General features: G+C 35.1%; 1 protein-coding gene across 27 annotated transcripts; it reads right to left on the reverse strand.

The window, feature by feature from the left end:
• Positions 1-230: 230 nt before the first annotated feature.
• LOC140959485 (uncharacterized) lies at positions 231-7,152 on the reverse strand. Of its 27 annotated transcripts, none has more exons than XR_012171994.1 (15): positions 6,593-7,101; positions 6,202-6,510; positions 6,026-6,125; positions 4,976-5,944; positions 4,831-4,875; positions 4,686-4,760; positions 4,434-4,550; positions 4,145-4,219; positions 3,907-4,023; positions 3,769-3,813; positions 3,622-3,698; positions 3,426-3,498; positions 717-953; positions 557-626; positions 231-459 (listed from the first exon to the last, which is right to left on the reverse strand). XR_012171994.1 is itself a non-coding variant. In XM_073417336.1 (13 exons), the coding sequence occupies exons 4-13, from the start codon at positions 5,085-5,087 to the stop codon at positions 3,345-3,347; spliced, it is 729 nt and encodes a 242-aa protein (XP_073273437.1). In that variant the 5' UTR covers positions 5,088-5,944; positions 6,026-6,125; positions 6,202-6,510; positions 6,593-7,098; the 3' UTR covers positions 3,040-3,344. The 27 variants fall into 27 exon arrangements, 20 of the variants coding, with proteins under 20 accessions (XP_073273437.1, XP_073273428.1, XP_073273426.1 ...); XR_012171992.1 differs by having other exon boundaries at positions 3,426-3,487; positions 3,624-3,698; positions 6,593-7,092; XR_012171995.1 differs by lacking the exon at positions 557-626 and having other exon boundaries at positions 6,593-7,103.
• Between the last annotated feature and the right edge of the window lie 12,618 nt (positions 7,153-19,770).

Genomic DNA, 19,770 nt, shown 5'->3' on the forward strand with positions numbered 1-19,770 from the left:
AATGTCTCCATATGAGTTTTACAATGACATTTTTTATATACATGATTTAATGTTCTATTGTGACATAAAATATGTCATATTTTATGAAATGTCATCGATTTTCTATATTGNCATAAAATATGTCATATTTTATGAAATGTCATCGATTTTCTATATTATCATGATATAATATTCAAGGATATAACAAATTAACATAAATAAAAATACAAAATTTTAAAAAAGAAAGTAAATTGCTAATCAATAATTGTCATTAATTTTGCAATCATTAATGTATAACATTGACAAATTTGTTATCTCCAAAAACATCTATACCCCAACAAATGTACCAAATGTACCAAATGTATTTAGTTTAAGAACTAGCAAACAATTAAGTCTTGTAAAGCAAAACATAAACAAACTTGTGACGCATCTTCATTCTTCAACCATCTGATCTTAACCAAAATCCAATATTCTTGTCACCTACAATAAAAATTCATATATTTGTATGAATGAAATAAAATTAAAGAAGCACAAAATAAAGAGATTAAAATGTAATTCAAACTAGTGAATATCATACCAAATGATAAACTGGAAATTGATTATTTATCCAAATACACCTAGTAAAAATCTTCCTCATTAACTGTCAACTGCAAATATAATTGATATTGGTTTAAAAAGATACTAACATGATGGACATAACAATAAATACTAGTTAATTGAAAAGTTTAATATCATACCAAATGACAAGGCCAAGCTATCATTCCTCCAAGTGTATCCCCAACTTTTTGTAAAAGATCTTATGGCCTAATCAAACTCTCTTCCCGTTCTAGGACAACTAGAACTTGTATTTCACACCAATTCGGTCCCAACGTCTGTCTTCCTACTTCGGTATTTGGATCCATGCTACGAACCACTCCTTTTGCCACAATTTTCGTCGAATCAAATAGACTTTTTATTGAGACAGAACATCCAATCTAAGTGAAAGTTCAAAAGATAAGGTTTTGATAAAAACAATTATAAAGTACAATCATCAACAAACATTATGCTAATGAGTATGTCCAGCTAGCCAGAAAACAAAAAACCATAAAGAAACGTTATTCAAATTAGTTAACTCATGACAGCAAAAAAACAAGAGATTTTACTTAACAGTACAAACATCAGATAGAAATTTCATTTAGAAAAAATAGTCAACATGTGCAAGTCTTTGAAACAGTAAAACACAGCCCAACATCAATCAAGAATGCTTCTATCGAGATAATAGATTAATTAAACCCATCCAAATTTGGGAAAATAAGAGTGTAAGAGAATCTGTTAATTTAATTGCATATATTAAATAAACTGTTAGTTTCAAAATGAGTCAAGATTGAAATGAGCATGATCATTCAGTATTGATCGGACAAATATTATCACAAGAACAAGTTGCAAGACATGCAAGTAAAGGTCTAAGAAAATATAATTACACATGTAGAAAAAGAGGGGGGAAATTAATAAAATAAGACATTCAGATCTCTTTAAAGTAAATAGAAAATAGAATTACTTCAACAATCACAGCAAAAGATAAATTTTGAAAGCAATGATAGTTTCGAGGTTAAAAGCATAAAGATTGGACTAATCTTCCTTCAGGTCTAAGCAAACATATTATAACTAGAGAGATGCAAAATATGTATACACTAATTCGAGTTTTTTGTGTAACATTATAATGTTAAATATTAAATCATTATATCATGTCAAAAAATAAATAATAAAACATCGATTATACATGTAATATATTTACTGAACCAAGATATACTATCTAAATCAATAAATGTTTAACTCGAGATAATTATAAGCTCACACAAAACATAACTTACAAAAATGAAAACTCCAACTCATTATGCCACATCAAATAATAAATAATATCAAAATAAAAAAAAAAAGAAAAACCGTTTACGCATCTAACGTATATTCTTAAACCAAAAAGCCAATGCTGAATCAATAAAGTACTAACTCAATAATAAAGTAATAAAACTAGAAAAAAAACTTTACCCTTGAAGATAACGGACTACTAGAGGATGCTGTGTGTTGTATATTGTTGTAATTTGAACCAAGGTTTTGGTTTGGTTGATTGCAAATCTTTAATTCTAACATTGCAATGTGTTGGCCTTGTTTTCTAATTTGCTCATCCATTTTTTATGACCTTGTCTTTTGCTCCATCACTATTCGATTGCATGTATTACGGCTTCGAACTTCTCCCCATAAATCAGATGGGTTAACACCATCACCAAGCATACGCACTCGGCCTGGTCTATCTGGTCCAATGATTTGAGCAAATACGTCATTTTGACCAATTTGATCATCCTCATCTTCAGGAAGTTGATTTTATAGTTCTTTCATTGCAGCCTTCACCAAAAAAACAAAATCCATAATTTATTCATAGTGATTATGAAAACAAATATCTTTGAAAGTAATCTAGTTGAAGTTTATTAAACAACTTACCAATTTTTCTGCCACAATGTTGCTTGAGGGATTTCCATTAGCATGAGTGAAACAGGCATGAAATAATTCAACTCGTGATGGAGGTCGCCATTTTTCTTTTTTCTAATATGTAATTGGTTAAAAGTTTGTAGATTCTAATGCATGTAGAATTATAAGATTAATAAGATAAATTACCAATTTTTGTTGCACTTGAGCGAAAGATCTTCTTCCAGTTGTCTGATTCATTATCTTTTGGTTCCGAGCAATCTTATTTTTTTCACTTCTCTCCTGACACGTTAAATTCAACTTGGTACACAAGACAAAAGTCTACATGAACATTTTTCTAAACATATAAAATATTGCATACCTTTGATTTTTCTGAGTTCCATTGAGCAACTAGTTTCACATATTGTTCTACAAAAGCTCTTTTATCTCTTTCTTGCAGAAGAACTTGCATTGGCAATTCAGGATCATAATACTTCTTTTTTAGTTCTGACTTCCAGTTTCTCCATTTTTTTCCTATTGAACGTAGCGTCCAACTTTCTGTTCCAGGAGGAAGGTCGTACTTTTCCTACAAAAGAATTTAGACAATTTACCCTCATAGTAAAAAAATTATTTAATAATAAAATTATTCAATAACATTTCAATTATCTTTATAACATCTAGAATTTTTTTCTTACTATCCATGGGCATTTTATGCCAATCTTCCACGTCAATCGGACAAAATTTACCATTTCTTGCCAAAGTACCCAAAAAATCAGTAAATTTATTTCTTCTTGATCCAATAGGACGTCCCATATCATCACATCGAATCTTAATACGTGGCAGCGTGCTAGGTCTACCCCAAATTTCTTTCATAAATGTAGGGCCTCTAGTTTTCTTCTCAGCGTCAAGAGATTCACTTTCGCTATCTACATCTAGATGCAAAAAAGAGAAATAAATTATTGAATAAATAAAGTGAAATGAGTTATTACATTTTTCGTATAGGTTACCTTGATCAGATTCTTCGTCCATAAAATCATTTTCAACATGTGGGTTATTGTTGAATGTGATCCTAGAAGTCAAACCGTTTTTATATGGATAAATAAAGGATGAAGTAAGTATTATAACAAGTTATATCTAAATGTAATAATAAGGACTAAAAAACTATAATTCCATGTCTTTCTATATCTTAATTTTTAGGATGTTACCTTGTAATTCAATGTCCTTTTGATTTGAAGCTTCATCTATTTGGTTTCTTGATGCACCTTGTATGCTTTGACAATCTGCATAAGAATTATTTTATCAAAATATATGTAAATTGAGTTTATAATTATATAAAAAAAAAATTCTGACCTTTTCCACTAGTTACCATGTTCTCAAGTTCTCTTGTATGATAGACTTCAATAAAATATACAACATGTAAAACAAAAAGGTCAAATAAGAGTTATACACAAGACACGACATATTTTTTATGTATAAATAAGATGCTACCTCTTTCTTTTGAATTTCGAGTTGTGTGATTGTCAATCAAAATTAGTGGTTGAGTATTTGTCTCATCTTGAAGTTGAAATTGAGTTTTTCCAACATTTTTATTTTTAAGAGTCATTCCTATTAAAAGCAAGTTATATAAGATAATTAAAGCATTAATAAGCATCATACCGAATTATATCAAAATTTAATCTTTTGAAATAAAAAATTCTTAAGTTTCATATATTTTTATATCTCATACCTTGTACATCATTGTGTTGTTGTTTTGAAACTTTATCCATTTGGTTATTTAACATACCTTGTATTTTTTGACATTCTGCACAAGTATTGATTCTACCAAAATATAAGCAAGTTAAATTTTAATTATAAGCAACAAAGTTCTAACATTTTTTCTCTAGCTACCATGTTACCAATTTCTCCTGCAAGACTGACTTGAACAAAGTATACAACATTCATACAAATGCAAAATGTCAAATAAGAGTTATACACAAGCAACAAACAGATTATTTTTGTGTAAAATGCGATGATACCTCTTTCTTTTGAATTTCGAGTTACATGATTGGCAAATATAATATGTGGTTGTGTATCTTCCTCATCTCGAAGTTGAAAATGAGATTTTCCAATAAATTTACTTTTACGAGCCATTCCTATAAAAGAAAAGGTTAAAAATTTCAAATGCTTTTATATAGAATAAATTAAACATGAAGTAAACATTATACATAGCCAAACTTAATCGTTTCAAATAAAATACTATAAGTTTCATATCTTTTTATATTTAATACCTTGTAAATCATTGTGTTCGTGCTTTGAAACTCCATCCATTTGGTTATTCAACATACCTTGTATGTTTTGAAATTCTGCACAAGTTTTGGTAAAACCAAAATATAAGTAAGTAGAGTTTTTAATTATAAACAAGAAAATGCTAACCTTTTCCGCTAGCTGTCATGCTACCGAGTTTTCTTGCAAGACCAACTTGAACAAAGTACATAAAAATTCAGAGAAAATCAAAAGGTCCAATAAGAGTAATACAAAACCAGCAAACAGATCCTTGATGTATAAAGTTACATGCTACCTCTTTTTGAACTTCGAGCTGCGTGATTGGCAATCATAATTCGAGATTGTGTATTTGCCTTATCTTGATGTTGAAAATGAGGTTTTCCAACATTTTTACCCTCACTAGCCATTCCTATCAAGAGCAAAAGCCACAACTTGCAGATAAAAAAAAGTTAGTTATATCCTTTGATATGATAAATAAAAGATCCATAGTGAAAAATGAAATTAAAATATATAATGTTTTTATTATTCTAGTATCCAACAAATCCACTCTACTAGTTTCGCTTCATATCATACCAACTAAACATAAAAAATTATATATGCTAGAAAACATCTCATCATTAACTAAATCTCATCATGCATCAACATTAATTTCAACTCCTGCAACATCATCCCGAACCCAAACGACTTCTTCATGTTCATTCTCGTCTTCAGGATTACAAATACAACTTTGAAGATATGTATCAACATCTGCCATAGGTTCCATTTTATACTTTGCTCGTGCATCGGTGGTGATAGTTACATGCCAATTACAATCAACTGGATCTTCCACGTAAAAAACTTGCAAGGCTTGGGATGCTAATATATAAGGCTCGTTGTGACGCTTCACATTTGTAAAATTGGCCAACATAAAACCATCATCATCTAGTTTTAGTCGTTTGCCTTTGGAGACCCAATCACATTCAAATAAAACAACTCTTCGACCTCCCTCATAATCTAACTCAATCACATTTTGCAAAATCCCGTAATATTCAAGTTCAATTGATACTGGATTCTGATCTCTTATACTCGAATAACTTGAAGTGGTAGCCCGAACAATTACACCACAATTCTGAGTTTTTCTCTTGCATTCCACTTCTTTTGTATGAAACCTAAATCCATTGGAAATGAATTTTTCATATCGTATCCCTATGAAATTTGGGCCTCTGGCAAGTGATTTCAAATCATTTGATACTGGATCATCTTGTGAAGGATTTGTATTTTCAATCTAGCACACAAGGAAAAATTGATAAATTATGTATAAAAATCATAATATATAACCTTAATGACAATTACAACAAAAACTTACATGTTTGGCAAACCAAGAGGCAAAAGACTCACTATGCATACGTTCAATTTGGTGTGGTGGAAGACCGGAATGAGTAAGATTCAAAATTTGACGGTGTTCACTGCAAATTAAGAACGATGATTTGATAAACATCGATGATTATATATTTAAACACAATGAAATATATAATCACATACTGTATATAAGATTGTACGTGATGACAGTTGAATAACACATATTGATGTGCCTTCTTCAATGTCTCATCATCAAACTTAGTTGCAATGGCCTTTCCAAGTGCATAACCAGAGGCCGTAAACACATTTAATGCGAATGTTGAGCCGATAGTTGTCTCATCATTTCTTGTTGATTGATTGAATTTTGTCTCTACATAATCAGCTAAATAAAGATAACAGAATGTCAAACATTCCTCAGCCAAATACCCCTCAGCAATGGATCCTTCTGGCCTACTTCTATTTCGAACATACGACTTCAATGTCCCCAAGTACCTTATACCAAAAACATAAATTTTGTATTATTTAGTGCAAATAATAATTTAAATAAAACAATAACAATAATATTTGTTTTTACCTTTCAATTGGGTACATCCAACGATAGTAAACTAGTCCAGCAAGTTGTACTTCAGTAGCCAAATGTACAGTCAAATGAATCATTATGTCAAAAAATGAGGGAGGAAAAATCTTCTCCAATTGACAGAGGATCACCGCAATATCTTTCCTTAGACGAACCACATCAGTAGGAGAAATTACTTTACAACATAGCTCTCTGAAATACCTACTCAATCTAATCAAAGGAGTCCGAACTGATTTAGACAAAGTTCTACGTAGTGCCACTGGCAACAACTGCTGCATCAAAATATGGTTGTCATGGCTTTTTAGACCAATTAATTTTGCCGGTTTTATTTGAACACACCGTGAAATGTTAGAAGCATAGCCATCTGGAACTTTAATTTTTTCAAAACCTTGCAAAATGTGCCCTTCTCATTTTTTCCCATTGAATAACATGCTGGAGGCAGATAAACTCTACTTGGTCCTTTCTCAATAGGATGAAGTGTTAATCATATTCCAATTCTTGCAAATCAAGACGTGATTTAATATTATCTTTTGTTTTCCCTTCCATATTCAGCAGTGTCCCACAAATTNACGTAACAAGTCTCCCACCTACTCTCCCAATCGTGGTGGCGGTACGTCTTATTCCTAGACTTCGGTCCTGTCTGTATCGAATGTCTACAATCGGAGTCGATCTTCTCCTATGCTTCGATACCACCGAACATCTAGAAAGTTTGGCAAATCTGCCAATGACTCTCCTATCTCAATGCGTGCAAATAAATCAAGATAAAGCACAAGCATAGCAAGGTATAGAAATCTAGTATGTGATTTTGGGAAACTCGAATCAAATCTAACTCGAGTTGTATCTTCCCTAATCAACATGAATTATACCTTTCTTTCTGTCAATCTGACTCTGTCGAAGTCTCGAACTCAAGGCCTGTCAATACTCAATCTGGGAATGACAATATCGAGGAGTACAATATCAATACACCAATCAATTCAATATTAGATATAATCAGAACGAAATCAAATTCTGTTTCGACAGCATAACTGCATAATCTCAATATACCCAACAATACAAATTAACAGATATCCGTTCTCGCAACTAATAATCAATAATAATACAAATCTGATATCAAATCTCAGTCAAATCAACTCTGACATTCATAACAATTCTATACGGTATCGGTTCTTCAATCCGGTTTCGATTATCCGATTTCTACTACGTCAAAAACACCATATATGAATCATATCTGATTCTGACAATACCATAATTTCAGATCATATCCAAACTTAAGAAAACTTACGTCCGGTTAATGCCTGCGTCGATAGGAACACAGTACTGAAGTCGGATTCAAAATCGGACGGACAGATCTTTCACAAATCACAAATATAGAAGATAAAAGGCGTAAGGATTTCTTCGAACTTCCCTCGTTTCCTTTTTCCATTTCTTCTTTCTGACCAATTCTGAAGGCATAAACATATATATATGACAAGTTGCATGGCTAGAATACGTGTCATCATTTTTCACAACTTTCAGGCGGCGCTCGAGCGGTAACTGATTACCGCTCGGGCGCGGAATGTTCTGCCCGAGTGCTCGACTTGTTACACACTGGCGCTCGGGCGGTCGTTTCCTACGCTCGGGCGCCAACTTTTCTGTCCGAGGCTTCTTGCCATTGCATTTCTTCACTTTTCCTTTCCTTCCTCATGCCTCCATTACCAAAAATAGTTCAAAAGAGTGATATCAAATTTCAGGCCTTACAATTTTGTTCATAGAATAAGGGATATCTCAATACATTACAATGCACCCCTATTTATAGCCAAATTTGGGGAGACAACCACAAATAAAATATTAATTTTTTAAACATAAGTCTTTATTGTTGTTCCAAGATATTATATTATATTACACATCACTTTTGAAAATCTTCTTCTCTGAATTTGCTTCTTCACATAAAAGGAAACATGTGGATAATTTAGTTGTCTAGTTGTGGTATTTTTTTCAAACCATTTGACCAAGTAATTTGAGAGATATGGTAAAACTGCCACTCCTTTGGTAACTTTATTTGTTGCTTAACTTGATCCCAATTGTGAGAGGATTTTTATCTCATGCTTGTCAACAATATTGTAGATATTATAATCAACTTTCTACAGGTCCAAGAATCATCTTAATCCCATTTGCAACGCCAAGTTTATTCTTGTTTTATCAAACCTATAAAAAATAGTAAAAACTTGTAATTACACAACAACTTATATTTTATACAATTTATTATAAAACATATAATATTTAAACATTTAATAAAACAAAAACTATATATTTATATTATAAAACATTTAATTAATGTACAATTTTTATGTTTATCACAACGGAAGATCTCAAAACAATGTTTACCAAAAGTACTTGCAAGGTCATCATAACAGTAACATAAATCGGAGTATCTAAACAGTTCAAATGTCATTAAAACTTGGGCGGTCCTCGGGTCTAGCCTCCCGCTCAGTCCAAGCCTGCTCCTTGGTCCCCACCTCCAGCCTCCTCGTAAACATCCTCACATGCATCGATCAAGTCTAGTGAGTCTAAAGACTCAACACGCATAAACTGGTAGTAACAAGTTTCAGGTCATTTGGAGGCTTGAGTAAAAAGTTATGCCCATTCTCTCAACATGTGTCAGTGCAGGAACAACGATACACACGACCCACTTCGGGCCACTTTTGACTCATCTTCCTCAACTATTTAAACAAAACTCAAAACATGAAAGTTGTAGCCTTGGATCTTAGTTTTCTAATGCAATTAACCTCATGTCATTTGGATCAATATCCCATTCATTGTGTTAAAAACCGTAACAGATACCAAAATTTTCATACCGTTTCTGCACCCCAATTCCCTATTTGGCTCAAACCATCCAAACCATCAATCCAACTCCCAAAATTATACCTTCACAACAATCACAACTCCTCAAATACACAACCATCTACTTACCCATACCCAAAACCATATAATAATTAACCATGAATACAATGTAATGACCATATTGATGTTATAACATGAAATATCAACCCTTTCCATCAACTATACTCAAAAACCATAACACTAACCATGATCAATCATAACTTAACCATATATCCATAACACCAAACAATAGAATAACATCATTAACAATAAAAGGATAAAAGTTTGGGATATTACAACTAGGTATCAAATGATAGTGCCTGCAAGAACCATTTTATTATGGTCAACGTACAGTACAGTCCCTTCAACTCATATATCCCGACCGATTCGATGGTGTAATCTATGAAACTTCTTTCATAATTACCACCATAATCTGATTAGAGATTTCAAATTACATATACATGAGATCACATAGGATATCCATACCCGAAGGTAAACGGTGAATCCCCGACTACAATGCATCGACTCCTATATGTTTCGACAAAACACCCAACCTTTCCACCTGATGATCCCATGAGAATCGGTAAACAAAACAAAGTGCAATGCTAGCGCATAGAGTCTCAATGTTGTCTCGGGTTATAAGGACTAATGGTGTACAACCATAAACTAGGACGTTTCCACTCGATAATTGAGAACCACTTGAAAAGTCCTATTGTGGGGACCCGGACGCTAATTCATTTCTTAATCATTCTTGGGAATAATTGGATCAATTAAATCAATTGGGTCTAAATTTTTTTTTTAAAAAATACCGTGTGGAACATAATGTAATCAATCTGATATACATATCACAAGTTACAAGTACAAGTCTTGTACAACATAGATCCATATCAAACTGGGGTTCAACAACTACATATCAAGTGATGAAACCTATTCTACTGCTTGGTCCAGATCTGCACCCTAATCTTGTTCTCTCATCCTCTTCTTGACCCTGATCCTGCCCCACCTGTTGTCATACACACATACAGACACAACAACAGCCGGATAACTCCGGTGAGAATAATATTCCCTGTATAAACAATGAGTACACGCAATCATATGAATCGATATAAGAGTATGAAACAGATATCAATAACATGTATCATAATCTGAATCAATATAAAACGGTAAATAAACTCGTAACTCAACATCTCAGACTCAACTCATGTCTAATCTAGGGATCTCGATTCCTGGACATTGGCATAAGATACCGAATCTCCGCAATAGAAGCCGATCCGCTCCTACGCAACATCGATATAACCAAGCATCCAGTGTCTTGGCATATCCGCCAAAGACTTGGCACCTCCGCCATTGACTAGGCACCTCCGCCCTGACTCAATACATGCTTTGCTATAACTCAATAGACTAAGCATATCAATCTCATAAATTGCAAACATCAATGCAATTAAATAAAGTATGTGATTTAGGGAAACTCAAGTCTGATCTGAACTCGAGTTATATCCTCCCGGTTCAACATTGATTTATACCTTTCGTTGTTCAGTTGAAACCGTTGTTTCTTCTTCTATCGTTTTCAAAGGAAGTCTCGATGCCGAAGCTGTCAATACCAATCTGAAATGACAATGTCGAGTAGCACAAGATCAACATATCATTCCATGGAAGACATGTAAGAATCAACATTCACTCTCGGTACATTTGGACAGTGTAACGACATCATTTAAATATACCGACAACTCAATCATCAATCGAGTCAATATCATAACATCATATAAATCTCATAACCTCAATTTGTACCATAATCTGATACCAAATCCATATAATCTCAATCAAATCAACTCTGACAAATCATAACAATTCCATACGGTATCTGTTCTTCAATCCGGTTTTGATTATACAATGTCTAACATATCAAGAACACCATATATCAATTCTATCTGATTCTTTCAATATCATATTTCCAAATACTATCAAAACATTAGAAAACTTATGTCCTTGTGTAACTGTTGTCGAGAGGAGCAGGGTACTGTGTCCGGATCGCAAATCAGACGGGCGGATCTTGACCAAGCAAATGTCTAAGAAATAAAATGCGTAAGGATTTCTTCTCGGTTGTTGCAGCTGAAGTCTGAAGAACTGAAGATTATCATCTTATATATGCATGGCTAGGACCAAGTGGCTCCTACTTTGACAAAATCATCTTATATGAGCATCTCATGTTTTTTCTACTATTTGTATATTCAAGAACTTTATCTATGCAACATGCATTGATATACAGATAAAGAAGTGCCAAAACAATAATTTCAAATATTATTAAAATAAAGACTGTTTATATATAGAGTTTCATTGTGAACACTCGGCCAACACTTGGCTCGACGTGCACCTACTCTAACACCTAAATCTTCAATTCATGAATTACTTGTTAGGGAGGCACATGGGGGTGGCTTGATGGAATACTTTGGTGTGGAAAAAACCTTGAGTGCTTTTCACNGAAAAGTAGAATGATCAATACACCAAGCAAGCCAACAAGAGGAAGAAAAAGGTGCTGTTTGAAAAGGGTGATTGGGTATGGCTACACTTGAGAAAGGAAAGGTTTCCTGAGAAGCGACGTTCAAAGCTACTACCGAGGGGTGATGGACCATTTCAAGTCCTCGAAAAGATCAATGACAATGCCTTTCTAATGTGTTCTAGGTGATGAACAGGTGAGTATAACGTCATTCCTACTTTTAATGTCAGTTCTACTTTGATCTGCCAGGTGAGTATAACGTCAGTTCTACTTTTAATGTTAGTGATCTTTCTTTGTTTGATGTAGGTGATTAACAAGATTTGAGGACAAATCCTTTTCAAAAAGGGGAGGATGATGCGAACACGGGTGGTCAAGCTCCAAGGAAAGCATGGGATCCGTTAGAGTTGACCGAGGGACCAATCACGAGAAGACGGCTAAAGAAATTCAAAGAGGCACTACAAAGGCTTCTGAGCAATAAAGAAGGACTTACAAGCAAGGTGCAGAGTGCTGAAGGGTTCGTGATGCATGGGAGTAAGTTTGGGAGTCATAAGAACACTATTCAAGTGATGAATGAAGGAAACGTCCAGAATCCTTCAAATAAAACTTATCAAAGTTTTTAACTTTGTGGCGTTTGTCGATCGTTCTTGTGCAGATTGTCATAAGCTTGTTCTTTGAAGGTTCGTTCGAGTTTTTCGATTGTTTCACTGTGGTTATTTGTTGCTAAACTTATCATAGTTTAGAGGTGAAAATCACGCACACACTTGATTCAAAAGATCGGGACAACAACACGAATTCCTTGTTCGTTGTTGAATTGAGGGTGCGATTCATATTTAATCGTGTTTGCTTTTCTTACGCACGTTGATTCATATCATTTGGTATCAGAGCTTTGGCTCATTGAATTCAAGTAAGTATCTTGTTCTTCAATTTTCAGATCTGTTTATTTCTTCGTTCGTTTCCAGATCTGTTTTGGTTTAATTTTTTTTTTGGCTGAGTGCTACTCGAAAATCACTAAGAAAAAAAATCAGAAGTTTTTGAGAGTCACAGATTCACGAAAAACACAAAGAAGTGTCTCACACAGTGAAAAAAAAATATTTACCTTCAAATTGCTTGTCTACGCAGTCTAAGTGAGTCGATCACAATTGTTCACAAGTTGAATTTGATTGTTTGATATACAAATACAAAGCTTGAGCACACTTTCGAGAATACTATCAAATTTGAGTGAAATTACTTGATTGCGAGTGAATTTTCTTTGGAGTGACTGGTGAGTATTTGTTGTGAGCAAAAAAAATAAGAGAGGAGAGACGAACGAATTTTCTTTGGATTGACCGTGAACATTTGGGTGAGGAATATTTTGTTTTCTACTAACGTTTTCTTGCAGATACAAATCTAAAAAAAATTTAGATGGAGAGGGATGTAGGTGATAGTTCGAACCCGGGGTTGTCTAAAGTTCAAATGGAGGCGTTGTTTGGACATTTTAGTAGGATAATGAGGGTTGAGTTGGAGCCATTACATGAGAGGATGTGATGCGATCATGGAAGGCCAAGCTCCGAGAAAGGCGTGGGACCCTTTAGAGTTGCCGGAGGGACCAATCACGAGGGGGCGAATGAAGAAATTTAAGGACGCATTGAATGGACTCGTAAGCAACCGAGGAGAGCTTGCAAATAAGGTTCCAAGCCTAGAAGGAGTCATGATGAATAAAGTGAACTTGGAGGCCAAATGAATGTCATTAAGTGTGGAACAATGGGGATGAACAAGCGCCACATCGCTAGACAGTTTTGCCTAGGCGCTAGACAATTCGAAGATGTAGAGCCTAGGCGCTACAGACTTGCGCCTAGGCGCTACAGCAGACGAAACATCAGCGCCGCGGCGCTCCGCCTGCGAGAAAATATATTATTTCCTTAATTTTAGCATTAGATAATTTGGTAGCTTATCTTTTGATATCTTTGGAATTTGTAAGGAATATTTGGACGAATTTTGAGATAATTTTTCAGATTATTGAAGATTGAATGAATTGTTCTTGAGTTTTCTCTCAAACAACCCAAAAGCTTTTTGCTTTGTTTCAAAAATAAAACTTATCAAAGTTTATACTTTGTGGCGTTTGTCGATCGTTCTTGTGCGGATTGTTTAGACTTGTTGTTTGAAGGTTCGTTCGAGTTTTTCGGTTGTTCTATTCGTGATTATTTGCTGGTAAAATTTTTTGTAGTTTAGAGGTGAAGATCACACACACACTTGATTAAAAAGATCGGGACAACAAAGAATCCTTTTAACGTTGTTGAATTGAAGGCGCGGTTCAATTAATCATGTTTGCCTTTCGTTCGTACAAGGATTCGTATCAGGATGAGTAGGCTTGAAGTTAGTACTAGTGGAGATAAATCTAAGCCTAAAGGTTTGCTCTTATGATGCTTTGAACTCCTCTTTTGCTGGAGTTTACTTTTACGTCTCGTAGGAAAGTCTTAAAGTATGTAGGTTAGTCAAATTCGTCAAGCATGCTGGTCCAAGGCACTGAGTCCTTTTTCAAGATGTCATTGCGTAATCGTAAGCAGCCCTTCCAGAAAGCAAGTGCTAGTTCCCCGAGTGTAAGTAGTAAAGTAGGCAACCCCTTTCTTTTTGAAAGACTATTCCATGCCATTAAAGTTTTATTTTATATAATTGGAAATTGGGGTTTCTTTCCCATTTCAAGCTAGTTATCGTGGAGTCCATTTGAGGGCTTTTTCTTTATTTAATTTGCCGTTAAGTAGTCTTTTATAAAGCGTAGAAAGCATTCTTTCAAATAGCAAGGCGGAAAGCGTAAAATGGGCAGGGTAGGAGATTAGTTGTCACACCCTTACTCTATACTTCGCATAATTACCATAATCAAAATAGAGTTTGACTGATATAACTGTAGTATGAAGCAAATGAAACAAGGGGTATCACTTTGACGGTTTATAAAAATTTTGGCATGAGTTCCCTACATTCTTATAAAACCAAAACCTCAACTCAAGCATCAACATCAACACATATATATAATCGAATTCTTACATACAAACATATTCTGTATCATCATACACCTAGACATAAACATTGTAGAACTTGTTTCAAACCCTGACATATTTTCGTACAATACATATGCGGAAGCTATACAATAAGAAGTCTCGGTTCTTGTCGAGGTAAAGCACGTCACAAGCATCCATTAGCGAACCGGCATCCTACGTCTCTTCACTACCTGATCCTGTAATACATGAGCTACGTGAGTTTATAAAACTCAATAAGTTGGCACTTGTACGTAACAATCTGCGTCGAAGGAACATACATATCAAGTCGTGACAACAATGAATCTTTGAACCATGTCATATCATATCATATATTCATGTTCATTTTTGTACTTGAGCCTCATTAGTTGACCTGTACTACCGTGCTTGCTTTATTATATAGCTACTACTGTGTTGGACGTCAGGGAGCAACCTTTGGCAACCCCACGCCCCATGAACATATATTGGCCAATAGCTTTGGTGGACTTAAAACCACCCATGATGTCAACAAGCTCTATATCATGTAAAAATCAATCCTTTTCTTTTCATGTTCATGTTCATGTTCATAACATAGCACCCATCATCAATATTCATGAGTTTCTTACATATTTAATACATAACAATGGAATATGGTGCTATATTTTCATCAATAAGATACTAACAATGTACATATAGCAATAATCAATGGGAAGTATTTGAAATCATAATATTACTCATGTATTACTTCAAGAACATGCCAACTTACAGTCCAAGCGTACGAATACTTGTTTGAGACGATGATTCTCGTTCCTATACTGTCAAATACATCAATAAACCCATCACTATGTACATACTAGGTGAAAATCACTCCTCTACAAGTAGAACAACTAAAGGAGAAGAAAACTTACACCCTTAGGAAGCTCTTGGGATGGAGAACTAAGTTCTAACCTCAATATGATGAAAGGAATGAAGAATGAAGCTTTTGGGAGAAAGAAATCTTGTTTCCCTCGAGTTCTTGCTGGTAAAGTGGAGAAGAAATGGTTGGAATGGCTTAGAAATTCGATACTTATCTTTTCTCATGCAAGGAGGCGCTCGGGCGGTCATTTTCTACCGCCCGGGCGCGGAATGTTCTGTAAAATTGCTAAGCTTGAAGTGAACCGGCGCTCGGGCGGTCATTTTCTACCGCTCGAGCGCCACAAGTTCTGCCTCTGCGCACTACTTCATCAAAGATCGCTCCAGAATCGTCTCTTTCGTTCATAATCTGAAAAAGTGGTAAACATAAAAGTTGTAGCTCTGTGTCTTGTCTTGAATCTCCAATTATATTCAGGTCATTTGGAGGTCTGACTAAAAAGTTATGCTCAATCTTCCAAAATGTGTCATTGTAGGAATGACGATACACACGACACACTTCGGGGCACTTTTGGCTGGTCTTCCACAATGATTTGGACAAAACCCAAAAGATGAAAGTTTTAGCATTATATCTTAGCTTTCTAATGGTTATAATCTCACCCAATTTGGATCAATATTCAAATCATTATGCTAAAACTGGTAAAAACTACCACAATTTCATCTCATTTCATATCAACTTCATAACACTACTTCTACCTACACATCTTACTATAACTATTTAGACATATTTTCATTCTCAATACACTATGAACAATATAAAAGTCATGTTCAATCTCAATATTGATACCTCAATCAATATGTAAAACATAATGAGCTAAATAACTATCTATAATGACATAAACGTATTACTAATCATTTGTACGAGTAACCGGGCATTACAATTCTCCCCTCCTTCAAAGAATTTCGTCCTCGAAATTTGACATACCATATAGTTCAGGATATCTCTGTTGGATCTCGTCTTCTCTCTCCCAAGTTGCTTCTTCAATTGTATGATTACGCCATAACAGTTTCACTAAGGGTATTTCCTTGCCTCGTAACACTTTTGATTTCCTATCGAGGATTTGTACCGGTCGTTCTTCATATGAGAGATTCGATGCAAGCTCCAACGGTTCATAATGAAGAACATGAGAAGGATTAGCTAAATACTTTCGTAGCATGGAAACGTGAAAAACATTATGAACGTTTGACAAGTTTGGTGGTAAAGCAACTCGGTAGGCTCTGTCTCCTATTCTTTCCAAGATTTCAAATGGACCAATATATCTTGGACTCAATTTTCCTTTCTTACCAAAACGTAATATGCCCTTCAATGGTGATATCTTTACAAATACATGGTCACCAACCTGAAATTCCAATCGTCGACGTCGCACATCAGCATAGCTTTTCTGTCGACTCTGGGCAGTGTGCATTCTTTCTCTGATCTTGGTCACCAATTCGGCTGTCTGTTGTACCAATTCAGGGCCTAATAACTTTCTTTCTCCTACTTCATCCCAATGTACTGGAGATCGACATTTTCTACCATATAATGCAGTATATGGTGCCATTCCAATGCTTGACTGATAGCTATTGTTGTAGGTAAATTCAGCCAACGGTAGTTTACTGTCCCAACTGCCTGGAAAATCAATAGTACAGGCCCTCAACATATCTTCTAAGATCTGATTTACTCGTTCTGATTGTCCATCAGTTTGAGGGTGAAATGCTGTACTGAATGCCAATCGAGTTCCCATAGCATGATGTAAACTCTTCCAAAATGCAGACGTAAATTTGGGATCTCTATCAGATACAATGGACACTGGGATGCCATGAAGCCTCACTATCTCCTTGATGTATTCTTCAGCATATTGATTCATCGTGTATGTGGTCTTCACCGGAAGAAAGTGAGCTGATTTCGTAAGTCGATCCACAATAACCCATATAGCATTGAATCCTCTTTGTGTTCTTGGCAAACCAAGGATGAAATCCATTGTGATATGTTCCCATTTCCACTCAGGAATGGGTAGCGATTTCAGGAGCCCTGCTGGTCTTTGGTGTTCAATCTTGACCTGTTGACATGTTAGACATTGTGCAACAAATTGAGCAATGTCCTTTTTCATACCTGGCCACCAAAATAATGGTTTCAAATCCTTGTACATTTTCGTGCCTCCTGGATGGATCGAATAGGGAGTAGCATGAGCATCAATAAGAATGTCGGTTCTGATCGTTCCTTGTTTTAGCACACATAGTCTCCTTTGATATGTCCATATTCCTTCCCCATTCAATTCAAAGTTTGAATGTCCTTTTTCTTCATCTCGCTGCCTCAGTTGTTGTAATTCATTATCTTCACTTTGTTCGACCCTGATTCTATCTGCAAGTGTTGGTCGAACCATGAGAGATGATAATTGGATTGCAGTCCCCTTTGGCATAACCTCAATCTTCATATTCTGTAAATCCCATAAAATTTGTTCTTGTACTTGCATTGTAGCAATAGAACTGGACTTTCGACTTAATGCATCTGCAACAACATTGGCTTTACCTGGATGATAGTTAATATCACAATCATAATCTTTCACTAATTCCAACATACGTCGTTGACTCATATTCAATTCTTTTTGCGTGAATAAATATTTCAAACTCTTGTGGTCCATGTAAATTTCTCACCGTTCACCATACAGATAATGGCGCATATTTTCAACGCAAATACCACTGCTGCCAGTTCTAAGTCATGTGTAGGATAGTTCTTTTCATATTCTTTCAACTGTCTTGAGGCATAAGCAATGACCTTCCCATGCTGCATTAAAACTGCTCCTAATCCTTGTTTCGAAGTATCACTATATACCAAAAAATCTCTTGATCCTTCTGGAATAGCAAGGACTGGTGCTGATGTCAGTTTTGCCTTTAACTCTTGGAAACTGCGATCACATGCTTCGTCCCATACAAATTTCACATTCTTTCGAGTTAAAGCAGTCGAAGGCAATGCTATCTTAGAAAATCCGGCTATAAACCCACGGTAATAACCAGCTAGCCCAAGGAAACTACGTACCACGGTAACAGTAGTTGGTCGTAGCCAGTTATTAAAAGCTTCAATCTAGCTTGGATCCACGGATATGCCTTCTTTTGAAATGATATGACCCAAGAATGATACTTGTTCAAGCCAAAATTCGCATTTCTTCCATTTGGCATATAACTGTTTATCTTTCAAAGTCTGCAAAACTAATTGCAAATGTTCTCGATGCTCCTCTGTAGTTCGTTAGTAGACGAGAATATCATCTATAAATAAAATCACGAACTTGTCTAGAAATGGCTTGAAAATTCAGTTCATTAAATCCATAAAAGCAGCTGTTGCATTCGTTAGTCCAAATGGCATTACGAGAAATTCATAATGCCCGTACCTGGTTCGGAAGGCAGGCTTTGAGATATCATCTGATTTAACTTTTATTTGATGATAGCCTGATCGTAAATCAATCTTCGAAAAGATGGCAGCTCCTTGTAATTGATCAAACAAATCATCAATTCTGGGGAGTGGATACTTATTTTTGATTGTCACTTTTTCAACTCCCGATAATCAATACATAGACGGAGGGTACCGTCTTTCTTCTTCACACATAAAACAGGTGCACCCCACAGTGAAAAGCTCGGTCTAATAAACCCTTTGTCAAGCAACTCCTGTAACTGTTATTTAAATTCTTTCATTTCTGTAGGAGCTAATCGATAAGGAGCTTTTGAGATCGGATGAGTTCCTGTCACAACATCAAATACAAATTCGATCTCTCTATCTGGGGGTAAGCCTGTTACATCATCAGGAAATACCTCTGGAAACTCACAAACAACATCTGTATCTTTTAATTCACGAACAGGTGGGTCAATAGTTAACACAGATGCTAAATATCCTTGACACCCCTTCTGTAGTAATTTACAAGCCTTCATACAAGAGATTATCCGAAGAGGTAAGG

Source organism: Primulina huaijiensis, chromosome 15 (genome assembly GCF_012295235.1).
Source record: "Primulina huaijiensis isolate GDHJ02 chromosome 15, ASM1229523v2, whole genome shotgun sequence".
In the NCBI taxonomy this organism is placed as follows: Eukaryota; Viridiplantae; Streptophyta; class Magnoliopsida; order Lamiales; family Gesneriaceae; genus Primulina; species Primulina huaijiensis.

Excerpts from the sequence above, each read along its gene's own strand:
- LOC140959485 (XM_073417316.1), bottom strand. The coding sequence starts at position 6,873 with ATGCAGCAGTTGTTGCCAGTGGCACTACGTAGAACTTTGTCTAAATCA. Across the intron at positions 6,511-6,592 it reads TGGATGTACCCAATTGAAAG|GTACTTGGGGACATTGAAGT; the intron begins GTAAAAACAAAT and ends TTTTGGTATAAG. Across the intron at positions 6,126-6,201 it reads CACGTACAATCTTATATACA|TGAACACCGTCAAATTTTGA; the intron begins GTATGTGATTAT and ends CTTAATTTGCAG.